At 40.6% G+C, this 15,169-nt stretch overlaps 1 protein-coding gene across 1 annotated transcript in view; it reads right to left on the bottom strand.

The window, feature by feature from the left end:
• The window catches only part of kcnk12 (potassium channel, subfamily K, member 12), a 21,610-nt gene extending 7,119 nt beyond the window's left edge, over window positions 1–14,491 (bottom strand). Inside the window, exon 1 of the mRNA XM_005737069.1 lies at window positions 13,480–14,491. Within this exon, the coding sequence (XP_005737126.1) occupies window positions 13,480–13,819 (340 nt within the window). The 5' untranslated portion in view covers window positions 13,820–14,491. The remainder of the gene's footprint in view (window positions 1–13,479) is intronic.
• Window positions 14,492–15,169: the final 678 nt, after the last annotated feature.

The following is a 15,169-nucleotide window of genomic DNA, read 5'->3' as shown; positions in this document are numbered from 1 at the left end:
AATCTCATCCTGGCATCCTACTGGCCCGTGTCCCCAATTAATGTGCTTAAAAAACAAACTCTTACTCAAAACAACTGCGTTCCACTAGTGGGAACAGTCCTAAATTTGCCCGATAAGAGCCGCAGCGGAAAAATGCCACGCAATGCCCTCTGATGGCTGTGTTTCTGTGACAAACAGGAAATCATTAGTCACGGGCGCGGCGTAGTGGGGGTCTGCAGAGAGGACAGAGGGCCGAGGAAGCAGCAGCATGGCCAGACCTGAGACATCAACGCCACACCATCTGCTGAGGAGTTGCCAAGATTACTGGCAGACTGGAATAACAGGAATGTTCACACTGTGCTGCCAGCTTTACAAAAAGCAGATGATAGAGTGGACGCAATGCCAAGTTTTGCTTGAGATGTGGCTGCGTTGTTGTATCTGTTGACTGCATACATACAAATTAAACAAAGACTGTAGCATTATATATATAAAAAAAAAACCTAAGCCAGGGTGCCTGAAGCAAAACAGCCTGGATTTGAATTTCACACTCGTCTAATTTATAGGCAGTGCATTACTGGTATCTGTTCTTCAAGTCAAAGGATTGTTAAAGAGCGTTTTGTGCCACACCACCCTATTAGAAGAAATATCGGACTGACGTTATCTGCAAGAAACCTTTGGGTACCATTCATTAAAGCGGGTCGATGCAGATATAAATCACAGAGTAACATTTTGTGCAAATAATTTACACACCGTGTGAGAGATAGCAACGTAACAGAAACCTGAGCACAACCTGAATATTTTTCTCTGATTCTTTTATAATTAAATTGGCTCCCCCATAACTGAATTTGGTCTGGCTTTTTATATCGTGTCCCAGCAGTTAATTCACTGGCAAAAAGAGCCGAAAGGACTGATGACTCCACTGTAGTCTGTATTGATTTGTTGTCAAAAGAGAAAGGAGGTGGGGGGGTGTTGCATTCTCTTTGGATGCGCAGCACATTTACTCTTTTGTGTTTAGTTTTCACTCTGTTTTTCACCTCTGCGGCATGAAAAAAATTAAGTCAGGACTTGAATAAGGAAAATAAAAAATCAGGATTCATGTGGCTGCAGTGTTTATTTGCAAACAGTAACAGAGATTTTGTTCCTTCTTACGGCTGAGAAGTCCTTCTCTCATCAGTTTAATAGCTTCTGCCTATGGATCTAAAGGCCATGTTCTCGTGCTTCCTATTATCTTGTACTGTGTGCACTGTAAATATTTGAATAAAGGCTGCACAAAACTCTCACGTTTAAGTCTGCAAAGTAAACACACCTGTCCAAGTGGAGCACTACAACCCTGTGATTAGCATGATAAGCCCGCGTGTTCAGTTAATAGGTTATAAACATGTTATCCTCATACCGTGACGGCAAAAAGAAAATAAAGTGTTACATATCAGGACCTAGTAAAACAAGAACTATCTTGTCCTTAACAGGTGTAAAAGTTATCTAAATACTAAAATAAAGACTTGTAGAGTCACTTTTAGCAGTAGTAACAGGAAGTAATCATTTTCTGCATGACTTTATCAGCCTCCCACATCATAGATGAGGAGTTCTGGCTCTCTTCTCTTCATCACTGGTTCAGTTCATTGAGGTTTCAAGGCATTAATTTATGCACAGCTTGATTGGGGTCAGGACTGACCGGGTCATTGCTTCTTTTCTTTTTCTGACATTCTGTTGTGGATTTTGGATAATTGTAATGTTACACAAGCCAGTCCCAGCTTTAACTATCAGATAGATGCCATTTCATTTGAATACTTTGGTATACAGACAAGTTTATGATTGACTGCAAACAAACCTTACTCATCACATCCACCATCGGTCTTGACAGTTGATATGAGGTGTTTTTGTTAGTGCTGTACTATGTTTACTTTAGTCTCATCTGTCCAAATGACAGAAGTCTTGTGATTCAGATGCACCTTTGTAAGCCTAAGTTGTCCTTTTATGAGAGAAGAGAATTTCTTATCGCCACCCCAAAGAAAACCATAATTGTTCAATCTTTCTGTAATTGTACTGTCATGAAATTGAATATGTTAACTAAGGCCTGAGGAGACTGAACCAGATTTTCTGAGCATTGCACGATCTAACCTTGGGGTCAATTTGCTGGGATGTCCACTCCTGGGAAGATTGGCAGCAGTCTGGAATGTTTTGCGCTCGTAAATTATCTTTTTGTTTTGTTGAACGATGGACTTGAACTTTTCTGAAATTGTCATATAAGCCTTTCCAGACTGGTGGGCAGCAACAGCTTCGTCTCTAGGATAACTGCTAATGTCTTTCCTTCTTTGGCATTGTGTTAACATACATGGTGCTCACACTTGCTCATGATCAGTTAATTAAATGCATTAGTTAATCAGCACCTGGCTGCTACTTACCCTCTAAACTCCAGTAAGCAGGGATCAGTAAAGGTGTACTTAATTTTTCACACACCGCTTTTGCATTTTGCCTTAATTAAAAATAAATAAATAACAGCATGATATAACATGTTATATGTTGTCATCTGAGGTTATATTTATCTAATTTTAAGACCTGCAAAATCTTATGTCCGCATGTCACATTGTGTATGTCTTTCTCAGCTCTGCTGCATTAAAAAAGAAAAAGAAATAAATGCAGCAACTGCTTGGGGTCAGCATAAATTTGCTTTAATGACTTTTCCTTTCCTGCTAACGTGAAAGCTCAGGCTATAAATTAAGGCTGAGCAGCTACAATATTGATGTTTGATCATACACAGGGAAACAAGAAGCTGGGAGAATGGATGAAAGAATGCTCTGTTGCTCACAGTTAAGTAATGTTTTACTTTATACTAAACAAATGTGCCCACTGTGAGTCTGAGAGTGGCTGACTGTGCCACAGGCTGCCAGCTTGGAGGTAACAGAAGAATTTGTGAATGCCGGCATGAGGACAGAATATCCTCAGCTGTATCTCATCCTGTTTTTACTACAAGGGTAATAATTCTTTCAATATAAAAATAAAAATGCATGATAAATCAATATTTAGGTGGCAACAATGAAAGATTTTAGATTAGAGAGAAGGTCTGTTGAGTGATTTCAGTCCATATGATGATATTAAGCTACAGTCAGACTGGTTGGTGTAGACGCTCATTCAGCTAGACCGAATGATTATTCTCACATTAAAGAACATTTAAGGACAGTGTTTGGCCTAACTCAGGATATTTGGTCCGTTTCTTCATCTTTTAATCTAATAATGATGATTAATCGCATGAATAAAGGTCAAGCCCAAAATATATGCTTTTGTTGCGTTAACTCTGTTTAGCTCCTTAAAGTGAAAGTGATCAGATTCTAGAGAATTTTGGTTAATCCCAAACCTGACATTTAATCAAACACATTCACATTAAATGATATTTCAATGTATTTTTTTTTAATTTATCCACTAAAGGATGTAATATTGGAGCATGGCTAAGTGCTGTTCTCCCTTTTCTCTCTGCTCTTACACAAGCAGCCCCTCCTTTACATGAACAGACAGATGGATGGCTGCCAAATCACAATGCTCACCAACTTACTGTTAGCTCATTAACATTGATCACTATTTATAAACATGACCCCAAGATGCAGATAAATGTTCAACTAGTGCAAAAACTGATTTTTAAAAAAGCTTCATTCCTGCTCTGAAAGTGGTTGTCTCACTTTTACTGCATCAGAGGTTGCTAACCTACCAAAAAAAAGATGCAGACTTTTTCTGCTTATGGGGAAACTTTGAACTCTCATAGCTGCAAGTCAGCAATGACTACTATGCGTCAGTCCCAGTGGGTTGCCTGATAAATTGGCAATGATCAAAATGTTATCAGCAGGTAAAAAAAAATTAAATGAATGACTGTAAAAATTAACCCTGACACAGAGAAGGTCACAAGACTTCAGAGTGCAAAGCACACAGAGAGTTTTATCTTCCCAGTGCCATGTTGCTGCAAAGAGCAGAATCAGTGAAATGCTAATCAGCTTGAGGAAGATGAAGCCCAGCAAATTTGCTGTGTCCTCTAAAATGATCTTGGTATCACTTGGCCGTGATGGTTTACGTCTGTGAGTTACTGTACGTAGGCGAGTACACGCCAAGTCAGACCAGATTTATGACCTGCTGCGACAGAGCACAGAGGTGTGTACAGCCTTTCTGTACAGCAGCAATTAACTATGATGGAGATTTATTGAAGCTTAGTGTTCCTAGTAGGTTTGCCCTGTACCACAGAAACACACATGCACATGTATTTCTGCTTCACAGTGGGAAGTACTTTTGAAGAACAGGATCTGAGAGAGTGGAAGAGATGGAGGGATAAAATAAATGAATGAAAGCAGCTATTTCTTATCTGGACATATTTTAATTCTAGTCTTTTAATTTTGGTTTAAACTTTACTGCTAATGTAACTTTCACCAACATATTTTAAAAAAATAACTTTAAAGCAAAAGTTCAACCCCTCTCTTCTTAGCAGTTGCAGGCCAATTTCAAAATTACGATTTATTGTTAAGTCTTTAGACTTAGACTTAGAGACTTAGAGCTTTTTATTGTCATTGTGCAGTTTCTTGCACAGCGAAATTGGGTAGCTGAACCACAAAGGTGCTAAAGTAAGAAGAAGAGAAACCAATATACAACGAAGGCGGAAATTAAATAAATAATTAAATAAATAGAATAAAATAAAAAAACAGTTTATATGTATACATATGTGAGTGGAACTGTATACATGGCGTATGTGTAGGAAACACTGAAACAGACTGGGACCAAAATAATTGCACGTAACATGGAAAGACTGAGATATTGCACATAGATGATCAACAGCAGTGTCAGGGTGGATGTGTTGGGGAAATCTTTACACACTTTTAGTTTGCATTAATAGTTCTGACAGCCCACGGGAAGAAGCTGTTCTTTAGTCTGTTGGTTTTGCACCTGATGGATCTGAGCCTTTTTCCAGAGGGCAGGATGTTGAAGAGATGGTGGTTAGGATGGAAGTGGTCCTTTATAATTGCCCTGGCTCTGGAGGGTTTAGGCAGGGTTGTAGCTAAGCAGCTTTCTTGATAAATTTTAGTCTGTGTTTCGTACTTATTCCCCTGAAACAGCTCTTCTCAGAGTCTTCTGTGATAACTTGTTACATAGTGTTCAGTTCAGGCTCTCTTCCATTTCTCTTGTTTAGAGTGTGCCACAAGGTTCTGTTTTAGGGCCCTTATTGTTTCTGTTACATCTGTTCTGACTTCAGCACTTTAAGCACTTTTAAGGACATTTCTTATCACTGCTATGTAGATGACTCAGTTATATATTTCTTTTAAGCCCCAAGATGCTTCTAAGTTTCAGATCTGCAGCCTTAAAACTATGGATGCATCACACCATCTGCCATCTTGGTTCATCTAAGCCAGGTCCAGTTATGTACTTCTGTGTAACAGGAGGCCATATCCACAGGCCTACTTCATTTACTGAATGAAAATCAAAGCAGCCACTGGTGATTCTTCCTGCTGACAAACTGGTCAGCTACAGATCAAACCTAGAAGTGAACAAAGCTTGCCTTCAGAGGAAAAGCTATACCTCAGTGCGGAAGCCAACATGTTTCCCAACTTTTAAGGCAAATAGTTTCCGTTTTTAGTTTGTGTTGCACTTTTCACAATTTCACTACGGAGAGTAGCTGTACGATGTTTAAAGACACTTTCATCACTTCCATTCAAAATACTACTGCAATGATATGCTAGAAACTGAAGCAATCATAAAGAGGTTTTAGCCAACCAGTTAGGAAATTTTTTTTTTCGCAACAGGTGGTTGCAAGGGAGTCGCTAACTGGTCTGTAGGTCTGTGTTAGTGGGACTTTAGAACTAACTAGTCGTGATTAGTCATTTTTCCCTCCTGACCAGTACCAGCTAGATGGCCTGTGGGAATGGTATCTTATGCCCTTGAGCCTACATGTCACCATCATTGTCACGTGTCCAAAATGATGGAAAAAATTAATGTCGCAAGGTTTGTGATCACGTGCATGCAAAACCTAAATAATTGTTAAGGTACTACTTTAAATGTGAAGTAGCTGATGGCAAAGCTAGCATATTAGCATGTCTACAAGCTTTTATAGTGAGAACAGTAATACAACATGTCCGTGTCAGCAGGATGACTCTTTGTTTTACTTTGCAACTCGGTATGAGTTGGCAAGTTATTATCTTGTAAGCCAGAGAACAAACATTATAATATCAAAGATCCCTGGGCTTGGGGAGTTGTATGTGAAAAAATAATCACTTTGGCAATCACTTGCTGATAGTAATGATAGGGTAGTACAACTAACTTTTATTTAGCTTCTTATTATGATATTGTGCATGCTGCTTCACTGTCACCCTGCAAAGATTAAACAGAACAGAGCTATTGGTAATGTTATTAGCAGCACCTATAAGGAGTCAAAGTGACTCCTGTCAGTCAAGTCTCATACATGATTGGGACTGAAAACTGTAAGTTTGAAAATGAAAATAATTTGGAGCTGTGGAGTTAGAGGTTACAGTCGTCTGGACCCCGTCTCTGCTTGAAGCCAGAAACGACATTTAGCTACAATTTAGTGACCAAACTAATCTTCCAAACTCATGTAATAATTTCCTGCTTTTCACCATAAGTCCACCCTCCCGCCTCAGAGTGCTTTACAAAAAATATTGCATAAGGAAGCTTTAGGGCAAAAATGAGACATATTGCATTCCCATATTTTAGACAAAATCCCATGCAAGTCTTATGCAGAAGTGGTACACAACAGGTTTACTTAATCCCTAGTGAGACATTTTTCTGCCCCGAGTGTTTGGACTAATCTAAAAAGACCCCCAGTGCCTTTCATGTGACTGGGGACTCCCCTTTTTCCACTTTTAACAGTGACATTTCCTCAGCGTCACTGAGCAGCCACTGAGATCTGAAGAAAGGAAAGGGGAAAACCAGAAACAAAAAAAGTCATAACATACAGCTTCAAATGAACTGATCTTTGAAATTTTTATCGAGTGTGCAGTTCAGCAGTCTATTGTGTAACACAGTGGCAGTGATACTCCCAAAAACTTACAATATAATTTAAAAGTGACTTAATTAATACAAACCCAATTCCACAAAAATTGGTATGCTATGTAAAATGCATAGAAATGCAAAGAAATAGATGATGATTTGCATTTCTCAAACCCATATTCTAGTCATAACAGAACACAGAAAACCTTTCAGATGTTCAAACTGAGAAAGTATACCATTTTAAGAAATTGTAAGGTTATGTTTAATTTAATGACAGCAAGACATATCAAAAAAGTTGGGACAGGACCATGTTTCCTACTGTGTAGCAGCCCCTCTTCTTTCAACATCAGACTGTAAACATTTGGAATATGATGAGATCAGTTGTTGGACTTCTTAGAGAGGAATATTGTTCCGTTCTTGTCTTATATAGGCTTCTAGCTGCTCAACAGTCCCTCTTTGTCATATTTAATTCATTTCAACGCGCTTCGAATGCTTTCAGTTAATGAAAATTCTGGACTGCCAAAAGGTCAGTTCAACTCTTCTCCTACAAATGCTGTAGCATTTGTAGCTGCTTCAGTATGCAGCTTTGCATTTACTTCCTGAGATATGCAAGACATGTGGATTTGAGCTGTGCCAGGTGAACTGTGTTTTCCAAAAAGAATTCATCTGACGGTTTTCCACTTTGCCTCCCTACAAAGAGCTTTGACTTTTCCTGTTGCCATATGGCTTCTTCTTGCTATCTCTGCCTGTATTTACTTCTGAGAAACTCTGCCTCTCGTAGACGCCCTTTTTGCATCTGATCATGTTGCTGACATGTTAACAGTTAATCCAGTGAGTTTTTATTAATGTTTTCTATGATCTTGTGAATAAATCATTGCATTTTGTTTTTATTTACATTAAAAAAAAATGAGATCTCAGTTTGATTCTCATCCGGTTTTTTTATGTTGTGGTGTCTTTTTTTAGCCTTTTTTGGGGGGTCAATTTTATTGTGTTTTTATATTTTGCTGTTGTACTTAAATTGGACTAAAATCGATATATGGTTCGTTTTTGTTGTTTTCAAACTCTCTTGTAAAGTACATCTCCTTTTAAAAAAATTGACATTGACTAATGTACAGCAACCTAAGTTTTTCAGAATTGGGGTTGTAAATAGAAAGAAATGAGACAACGGTGTTAAAAGAAGGACTATGTCCAGCGCAGTGAGATCTGAGACTGACGTTAGATGGGAATCTGCATTGTTTGAGACACTTTAGCAACAGTGCTGAAGCGAGAGACGGACAACAAGAGCAACTTGAAAAATTGCTGTGCAGTGATTTTGCCTTCGCAGATTGCAAACCTTTCCCACCTACCTCCCAAAGGCGCATTCATAACATGCACCAACAGTAACAACAACACAGATGGTTTTGTCCCAGCGAGGCAGCACGAAGTGGTTAATCTAAATGAGAACACGACATCAAAGCAAAAACACAGCCTGCCTTCAGGAATCCACGCACTCCATCATGTGACATTTCACACTGCTTAAATGCCAACGCACGCTTCACCAGACTGAGGTGACATTGTCTTATAACCTCAGAGGCACACGAATTAAAAGACAGCACAGTACAGAACAAATTTGGTTTGCACATACATCGGGCCTTGGTCAGAGAGGCATGGTCACACAAACCTCACAAGTGTGACTCAGTGAGACTCAATGAGACTGCCAAATTAGCACTTTTTAAATTGGCACCAGAAGATGAGGAGAATAATACCCTCTAAGCCATTAGGCCTAATTGTCTACTAACACTCCAGAAACGCTGAAGATTATAATGTTTCTAAATCTTTTCTTACATTTATCATTACATAACACGCTTGTAGCTTTCTTGAGTTAACAATTTTTTTTCTAATCGTCACCTAGTTATAATACAAATGCAATATAATGCCAGAATGGCTTTGATTGCTTTTTGATTGCTGGTTTATGAGATTACAAAGTGATCATGTTTGAAATAATGACTGTTAAAAAACAAACCTGTCCTTCTGCAGCGGAGGCATTAAGTCAGATCTGCTGCTTATTAACAGGAATCGGTTATCGCTCTGCTGGACTGAATACATCGTGATTTCGCAGATACTTTTGGTGTTGACTTTTAGAAAAGTTGGCAGAGTAATGCATATTCACACACTGCTTCAAAAAATAATTTTCCTGTTATGGGATTCATGAAATAGAGTCATAATCTGACTATAAACACAAATTCAGAAACTCTGCTGAACCAACTTTGCAGCCCCCAGTTCAGTTGAGGGACTGACATATTTTGTCCATGTATCTCGTTTCATGAAATATTAGACGGCTGTCCTGGCAGATGTGCTGTATTAGCATAGCAGGGTATATTTTAAACTCATTTGGGCAAACAAAGACACTTTCAGCCAGGTTTTGAGCACTGTCACCTGGTTTGGGCCTTTCTGTGCCTGCGTGGATTTCCTCTGGATACTGTGCAAGACATGCAAGCTAGTTTAACTGGCAAATCTAAATTGACCAAGCATGTAAGATAAAGTGTTAGAATCCCCTAGAATAAAGCACTCTATAAAAAAATGGTGGTCAATAAGAGAGTAGAACATGCTGTAAACATCATACTAGTAATCCAACAAGCATCGTTTACTCTTATGCTTTAATATCTCAATCAGACCAATCCAGTAGTGACTTTCCTTTTTAGCTCTTTCAACCACTCAGGGCACCACCTGGTCCTTAAGCTGTTGTGTGCTTTAATATGTTCACCAACTAATCTCTATCTTTGTCTGTCCACTGTTTAGACCTGGACATTTAGTGTACTCCACAAGGGGGTTCTTTGCTAATTAACAGCTCACAGGAAACAATTAAATGAGCCTCTCAGTGAGACTAAAAGACTAAAAGATCTAAGAGCTAAACGCAGCTAAAACACATGAAGAGTTGACTGGAAACCAGAGATTTATGCAGCATCCCTCTCTGTGTAACGTATAACACATAAAAGGGATTGCTAATGTCGAAATGTTGTTTAATGCAACTTTAAGTTACACTTTTGAGAGGTGTTCTCAATGTGATCTGACACATAAATACAAAACGGGGTTTTTATGGCACTTATTATGTTATGATATCATCATAACACTACAGTAAGCTCAAAGCCATCAGGCTAATGAGGACAGTTTGTTCGTAATGATCACATTTCATCTCAGTAGCTACTCTGTACAGCCAGGATCAAGCAGGATTATGTCTTGTCCATTTCTGACATTCCTCTTAATTTTGAAATTTTTCTGCAGGTTCAGTGAGGATTTATTTAAAGCAAAAGAAACTGCATGTGGCTCTTTTGTGTGCTGTGTGTTAAACTACTATTTGCATTGTCTGCCTTTGTGGATATAGGTGTGATAGAGCAGGATGCTGCAGTGGCTGCCAGGGGCAGGACAGAGTTTATCCTCAGGAATAAACAGTTCAGAACACAATCCAAATTTGCAACTGAATGTTACAAACTGCTGAACAACTAACAGCCTTAACCTGCTTAATAACTCCCAACAAGCTAAAAGTTCTCAATCTAATTGATTCTCTTCCCTTGCTGCTTAATTCTCAAGCAAGTATTTTCATTGCCAGCACTGTAAAAGTGACTAAGGGTTTCTCCTAAATTCCATTATAGGTACTCAAAATGAGACATACAGGCTCTCAAAAGACTACAGAGAGCTGTCCTAATTGGCAGCTAGCATCTATCAATCAGCCCTGAAGGCTATAAATATCCATTTTATTGATGCAACTCTTGTGCCCTCCTTAATGTGAGTTCAAACACAGTAACCAGAAATATGGGGCAATACAATACAACCAATACAAGAAGGCTGAAAAGAGTATAACAGTCTATATTTTCATGCTAGACACACATTAGATACTTGTGTGGGGTGTTTTTGAGTGTGTAGGTGGCTTTGAGTTAAATATGCAGGAGCTTATAACTTTGCTTCCACATTAATGCACTTGGCCCTGGCTGTATATGTCCCATCCATTCCCACTCACCACACAGAAACTCCGCTCACAGGAAACATAGATAAACAGCTGTTCAAGAATTCATGATAGAAAAGTTAATGTTTGTAGTTGGAGTTCACCTGTCAGAAATTTTACAGATGTTTCTCTGACAGGGCTTCTCAACAGGGAAATGCTTTTTGTGCCTCAAGCTTGTTTTTTTCTTATTGTAGCCTCCCCTTGAGTGATTACTGGGACTAATCGGAAGTGACACTGAATGGCAGCACTGTGTGAAGTGGTCATTATACTGCTGTGTATATGACAGGTAGTGCTAACGTTGCTCACCAAATCAAGCATATCGAGCAGCCATGCTCAGCTGTTATCCCGGCAGCTGTTTTCAGTTCCAACCTACGTTAAGTGACAGCTCAGCCGATACCTTTCTATGCATCCAACTGTCAAATCTCATATGGGTCATGCTATTTAAGACCATTTAACTGGCCTGTTCAGTGCAAGTCACTTTGCAGCCACCTCCACCTCAGCTCATGCTATCTCAGATTTAATCGGTGTCTTATCTGATGCCTGCCCCGTTTATTCTGCTCTCCCCGCCTATATCCTCATACAGGCAGAAGGCAGATGTGCTCCTCACAGCTACTCTCATGCATAAATTCTGGACAAACTTTTATTTCTTCTTTTTTGAACAATTTCACTCAAAACCAGAAATGTGCAGCTACAGAAAATACAAAAAAAAAAGTCAGAGTTTAACCAATCTGAGGGAACACCAGAGATTTCAATCTGGGCCAAAGTGCTAGTTTTGTTGCATTTGTTCAACATACGCTTTGGAAAAAGCTGCAGTGGATTTGATACTTACCGCAGCTTTTTTTGGAAATTCTAAAACAACACAATGTGTGCAGCACCGATGGCCAGTGAACCCAGCCAAATCCCGGGGTAAAGTATGCATCATGTGGCCACGGCTTTATTTCATTCTTCAAAGTGATGCTATGGAGGCACATCAAGGGGAGCAAAGAGTCACTGCTGATTTGAAGCCTCTGCCACAGCAGAGTCAGAGGCGGGAAGTGTTTGGGAGGAAAGTCTAGAGTGCACAGGGGGATGCCGCTCTGATAAAGAGTTGTGTGGGGAGGCCCCACAATCCCTTTTATATCACCATCTCACAAGCATGCAGAAAAAAGTAGCACACAAGCCAGAGGGTTGGGGTGGGGGGGAGCGGGTTGAGATCAAAGGAGGATGAAATGCTAGACAGAAATCCATGCAAACACATGAAAAGGAGGAAATATTGTAGAAAGCATCATAACATCATTCTTTTCTCCTTCCCTTTTTCCCCCCAAGCTGCTGAGTCAGTTTTTATCATCAGCCTGTTGGGTAAAGAAAGCGATGCAGTTTGACAACCGGAGTACAAAGGATTTCAACCTGCCACAGACATGTACACAAACACAGCTGCTGTGGTTCCCTCCCATGACACGGTGAGCTGAGTGCACGGGCTCCCCGAGTGCTCTGTGTCTGTGCCTTTGTGTGTCTGCGAACAGGAGGTAGAAGGACTAATAAAGCTCTCCTGACAGGTCTACAGTAAATAAAGTTGTGACAGGTTCCCTACTCACGTGGATAAGCTTTCTTTTATCACTCCCTATGCCACAGTATTCAATTAAAAATAGTTGCCGAAGGTGTCACACTGTATACACAGATTGTGTTTGTGTGTTTAGGCCAAGGTCAGAGACAGCTGCTGGAGTGTGTTCATTTGCTTGTTCGCATTCACTCACTCATTTACTCACTGTAAGCTGTGGCTCGGCTTTATCTGTCCGGGGTGTGGTGTGATGCTGGTGGTGGTGTGAGGGGCGGGTGTGCATGATTGGAGGGGGGTGTTGGAGCCCATCAGGCATGCAGTGCACCACAGTATTGGCCCTCGGGGTGCCCTGGGAGGGACACTTGCTCTTTTCTGACCTATTGCACAAGTAAATGTTAAATGGGGAGGGGGCGGGGTGAGAGCAGAAGGGGCTTCTCATTGACATTCCTTTTGGTTTGAACAGAAACGTGGCCAAAAAAAAAAAAAAGAGTTGCACCCGTGGGTGCTGTCCTATAGCCAGGGAACTCATCCCTGTTCCAAATGGCAGACAAGTCAGATGCCGTCCCCGGTGCCAAAGTCCCTCACAGCCAAAATGTAACACATGATTGGAAAGAAAAACACAATAATTTGGATCATTTATTCTGCATGTAAGCCAGTGGAAAGAAAGCCCCCTTCATGGAAGCAGCTCCAGTTTATGTGACATCCACACAAAATGTAAGGATATCAGTATTTATCATGAATACAATTTAAAATAAAACACCTCTAATCCAATCCAGTAACAAAGACCCATTCAAGTGTTTCCTGTCTTCACGACATGGGCTGACAAGCATCCCTGGAATTTCTTCTTCTTTTATTAACACAAAGCTTTATGTGGGCTTGGCATGTGTGTGGTTTTATGTAGAATAGCCCTAATGCATATTTTCCAACATGTATGCTGTCGAGAGAACAACATGATGCAACCGAATGGACCAAGAGGTCAGGGAATTTAGTGAATGCTGCAGAGATCACCCACCTATAGTCGACACCACAGTTCCAACAAAATAAAAAGCCCCTGTAAAATCCCATCTTGGCCTCAGAGCGTCAGCCCGGATTCCGGCGGCGATGGCAGCCTCGTACTCCCGCAGGAAGGAGTTCAGCTCCTGCAGGCTTATGTTGAAGGTCTCACTGAAGTTGAGGAGCGTCCCGTTCCAGCGCCCGTGAGCCCGCAGCTCGGAGGGCCTCTCTATAGCCGAGAAGACCGCAGCGCCGCACAGCAGGTACACTAAAATGAGGATGGCGAGCAAAACGAAGCGGCCGTTGTCCTCGTTGAGGTGCAGGGAGCGGCAGTCTTGCAGTCGCTGGCCAGGCATCATCCAAATTTCAGCACCACTCGCGCGTCGGACAGCGACAAGCTCCACATCAGAGACGGCATTCACTCGTCTGTAGGTATCCTCTGGAAGTCACTGTCCTGCTCTGTGGCTCCACTTCTCCGGGCAACAATTCCTCTCCCGACACGTTGTCTCATTGTAGTTGTGAAGTGATATTATGTATAGCTTAAAAGCACAAAGAACGACCCCACTTGTGGATTTAAGTCCGCACATCCATCAAAGAGTTAATGCGAAAAGCCACAGGCGCCTAGTTTCAGGATACATTTCCCCCCCTCTCCTTGTGGCAATGCAGTTGGCGTAAAGTGGACTGCAGCTTAAATCCAACCGGGCGCGCTTCTTTTGAGCAAAAGCAAGCAGTAGTATCCACCGGGTACCCCTCCTCCGTTGCACCAAAACGATCCCCCACACAAAAGATCACAATGACGCTCGAGATTCTCTAAGTTACAAATGAGTGCGTCTAAAAAAATCACCACGTCCCTCCTTACAAGTAAAGTCTTCTGTTTCCACACAGGCTTGTTCTGCAGGAGTGCGGAGCTGTCGTCTAAACGTGGGCACTGGTGGTAGCACAGTGCATCCCATCAGCAGCGGGTGTTGTGAAATCTCTCATCGAATCCAGGGGGTGTGCGTTTGGCTGAAGATAAGCAGCATCCCCATATGCGTCCTTAGATGGGGTAGTCTTCAGATCTCAGGATTTACATTTTCACTCCGGTGCAGACGCTATCTTTTGCCATGCGCACTGTGGCTACTCTCTAGAAACTCACTTTCAGCACAGCGGGCGCAAAAGCAGAACCAAAATTAAGCTATACCTCCTTAAACTAAACTATTCCTAACAGCTTCAGTGGAGAGTCAGAGGCACAAAAATGTAACTGTCAGAAGAAGAAAAAAACCGGTGGAAAAAGCCATACTTTCTCAATTAATCAAATATTAATGACATGCTAATTATCTCCTTAATGTTAGAAATTATGGCTTGGCGATGATGCCGATTGCAATTTCACAGATTCAAAACCGCCATATTCAGCGCACGGTGACTCAAAACACGGCAAAGAAGAAATCATCACACAGGAGGAGCCAATAGCAAAACAATACTAAGCTGAAAAATATCTCCACGATTAACTGATTATCAAAATATAGAGATTTATAGATTTTTAATTAAATAAATGAAATAAACCTCGACAAAGAGGAAGTAAGCAACAATACTAAATAATACTATTTATGACTTTACTTATAACTTTACTTTTTTTTTTTTTTAAATTCCACCGCTGGAAATAATGCAAAACAAAAAAAATGTTATATCCAGTGTACCTATAACATAAAGTAAGAAAAAAACCCAAAAGA

This window comes from Pundamilia nyererei, unplaced genomic scaffold, assembly GCF_000239375.1.
Source record: "Pundamilia nyererei isolate P.nyererei 1_Seehausen unplaced genomic scaffold, PunNye1.0 scaffold00073, whole genome shotgun sequence".
NCBI classification, from domain to species: domain Eukaryota; kingdom Metazoa; phylum Chordata; class Actinopteri; order Cichliformes; family Cichlidae; genus Pundamilia; species Pundamilia nyererei.
The sequence above is the reverse complement of the archived record's forward strand: the minus strand, read 5'-3'. Positions and strand labels throughout refer to the sequence as shown.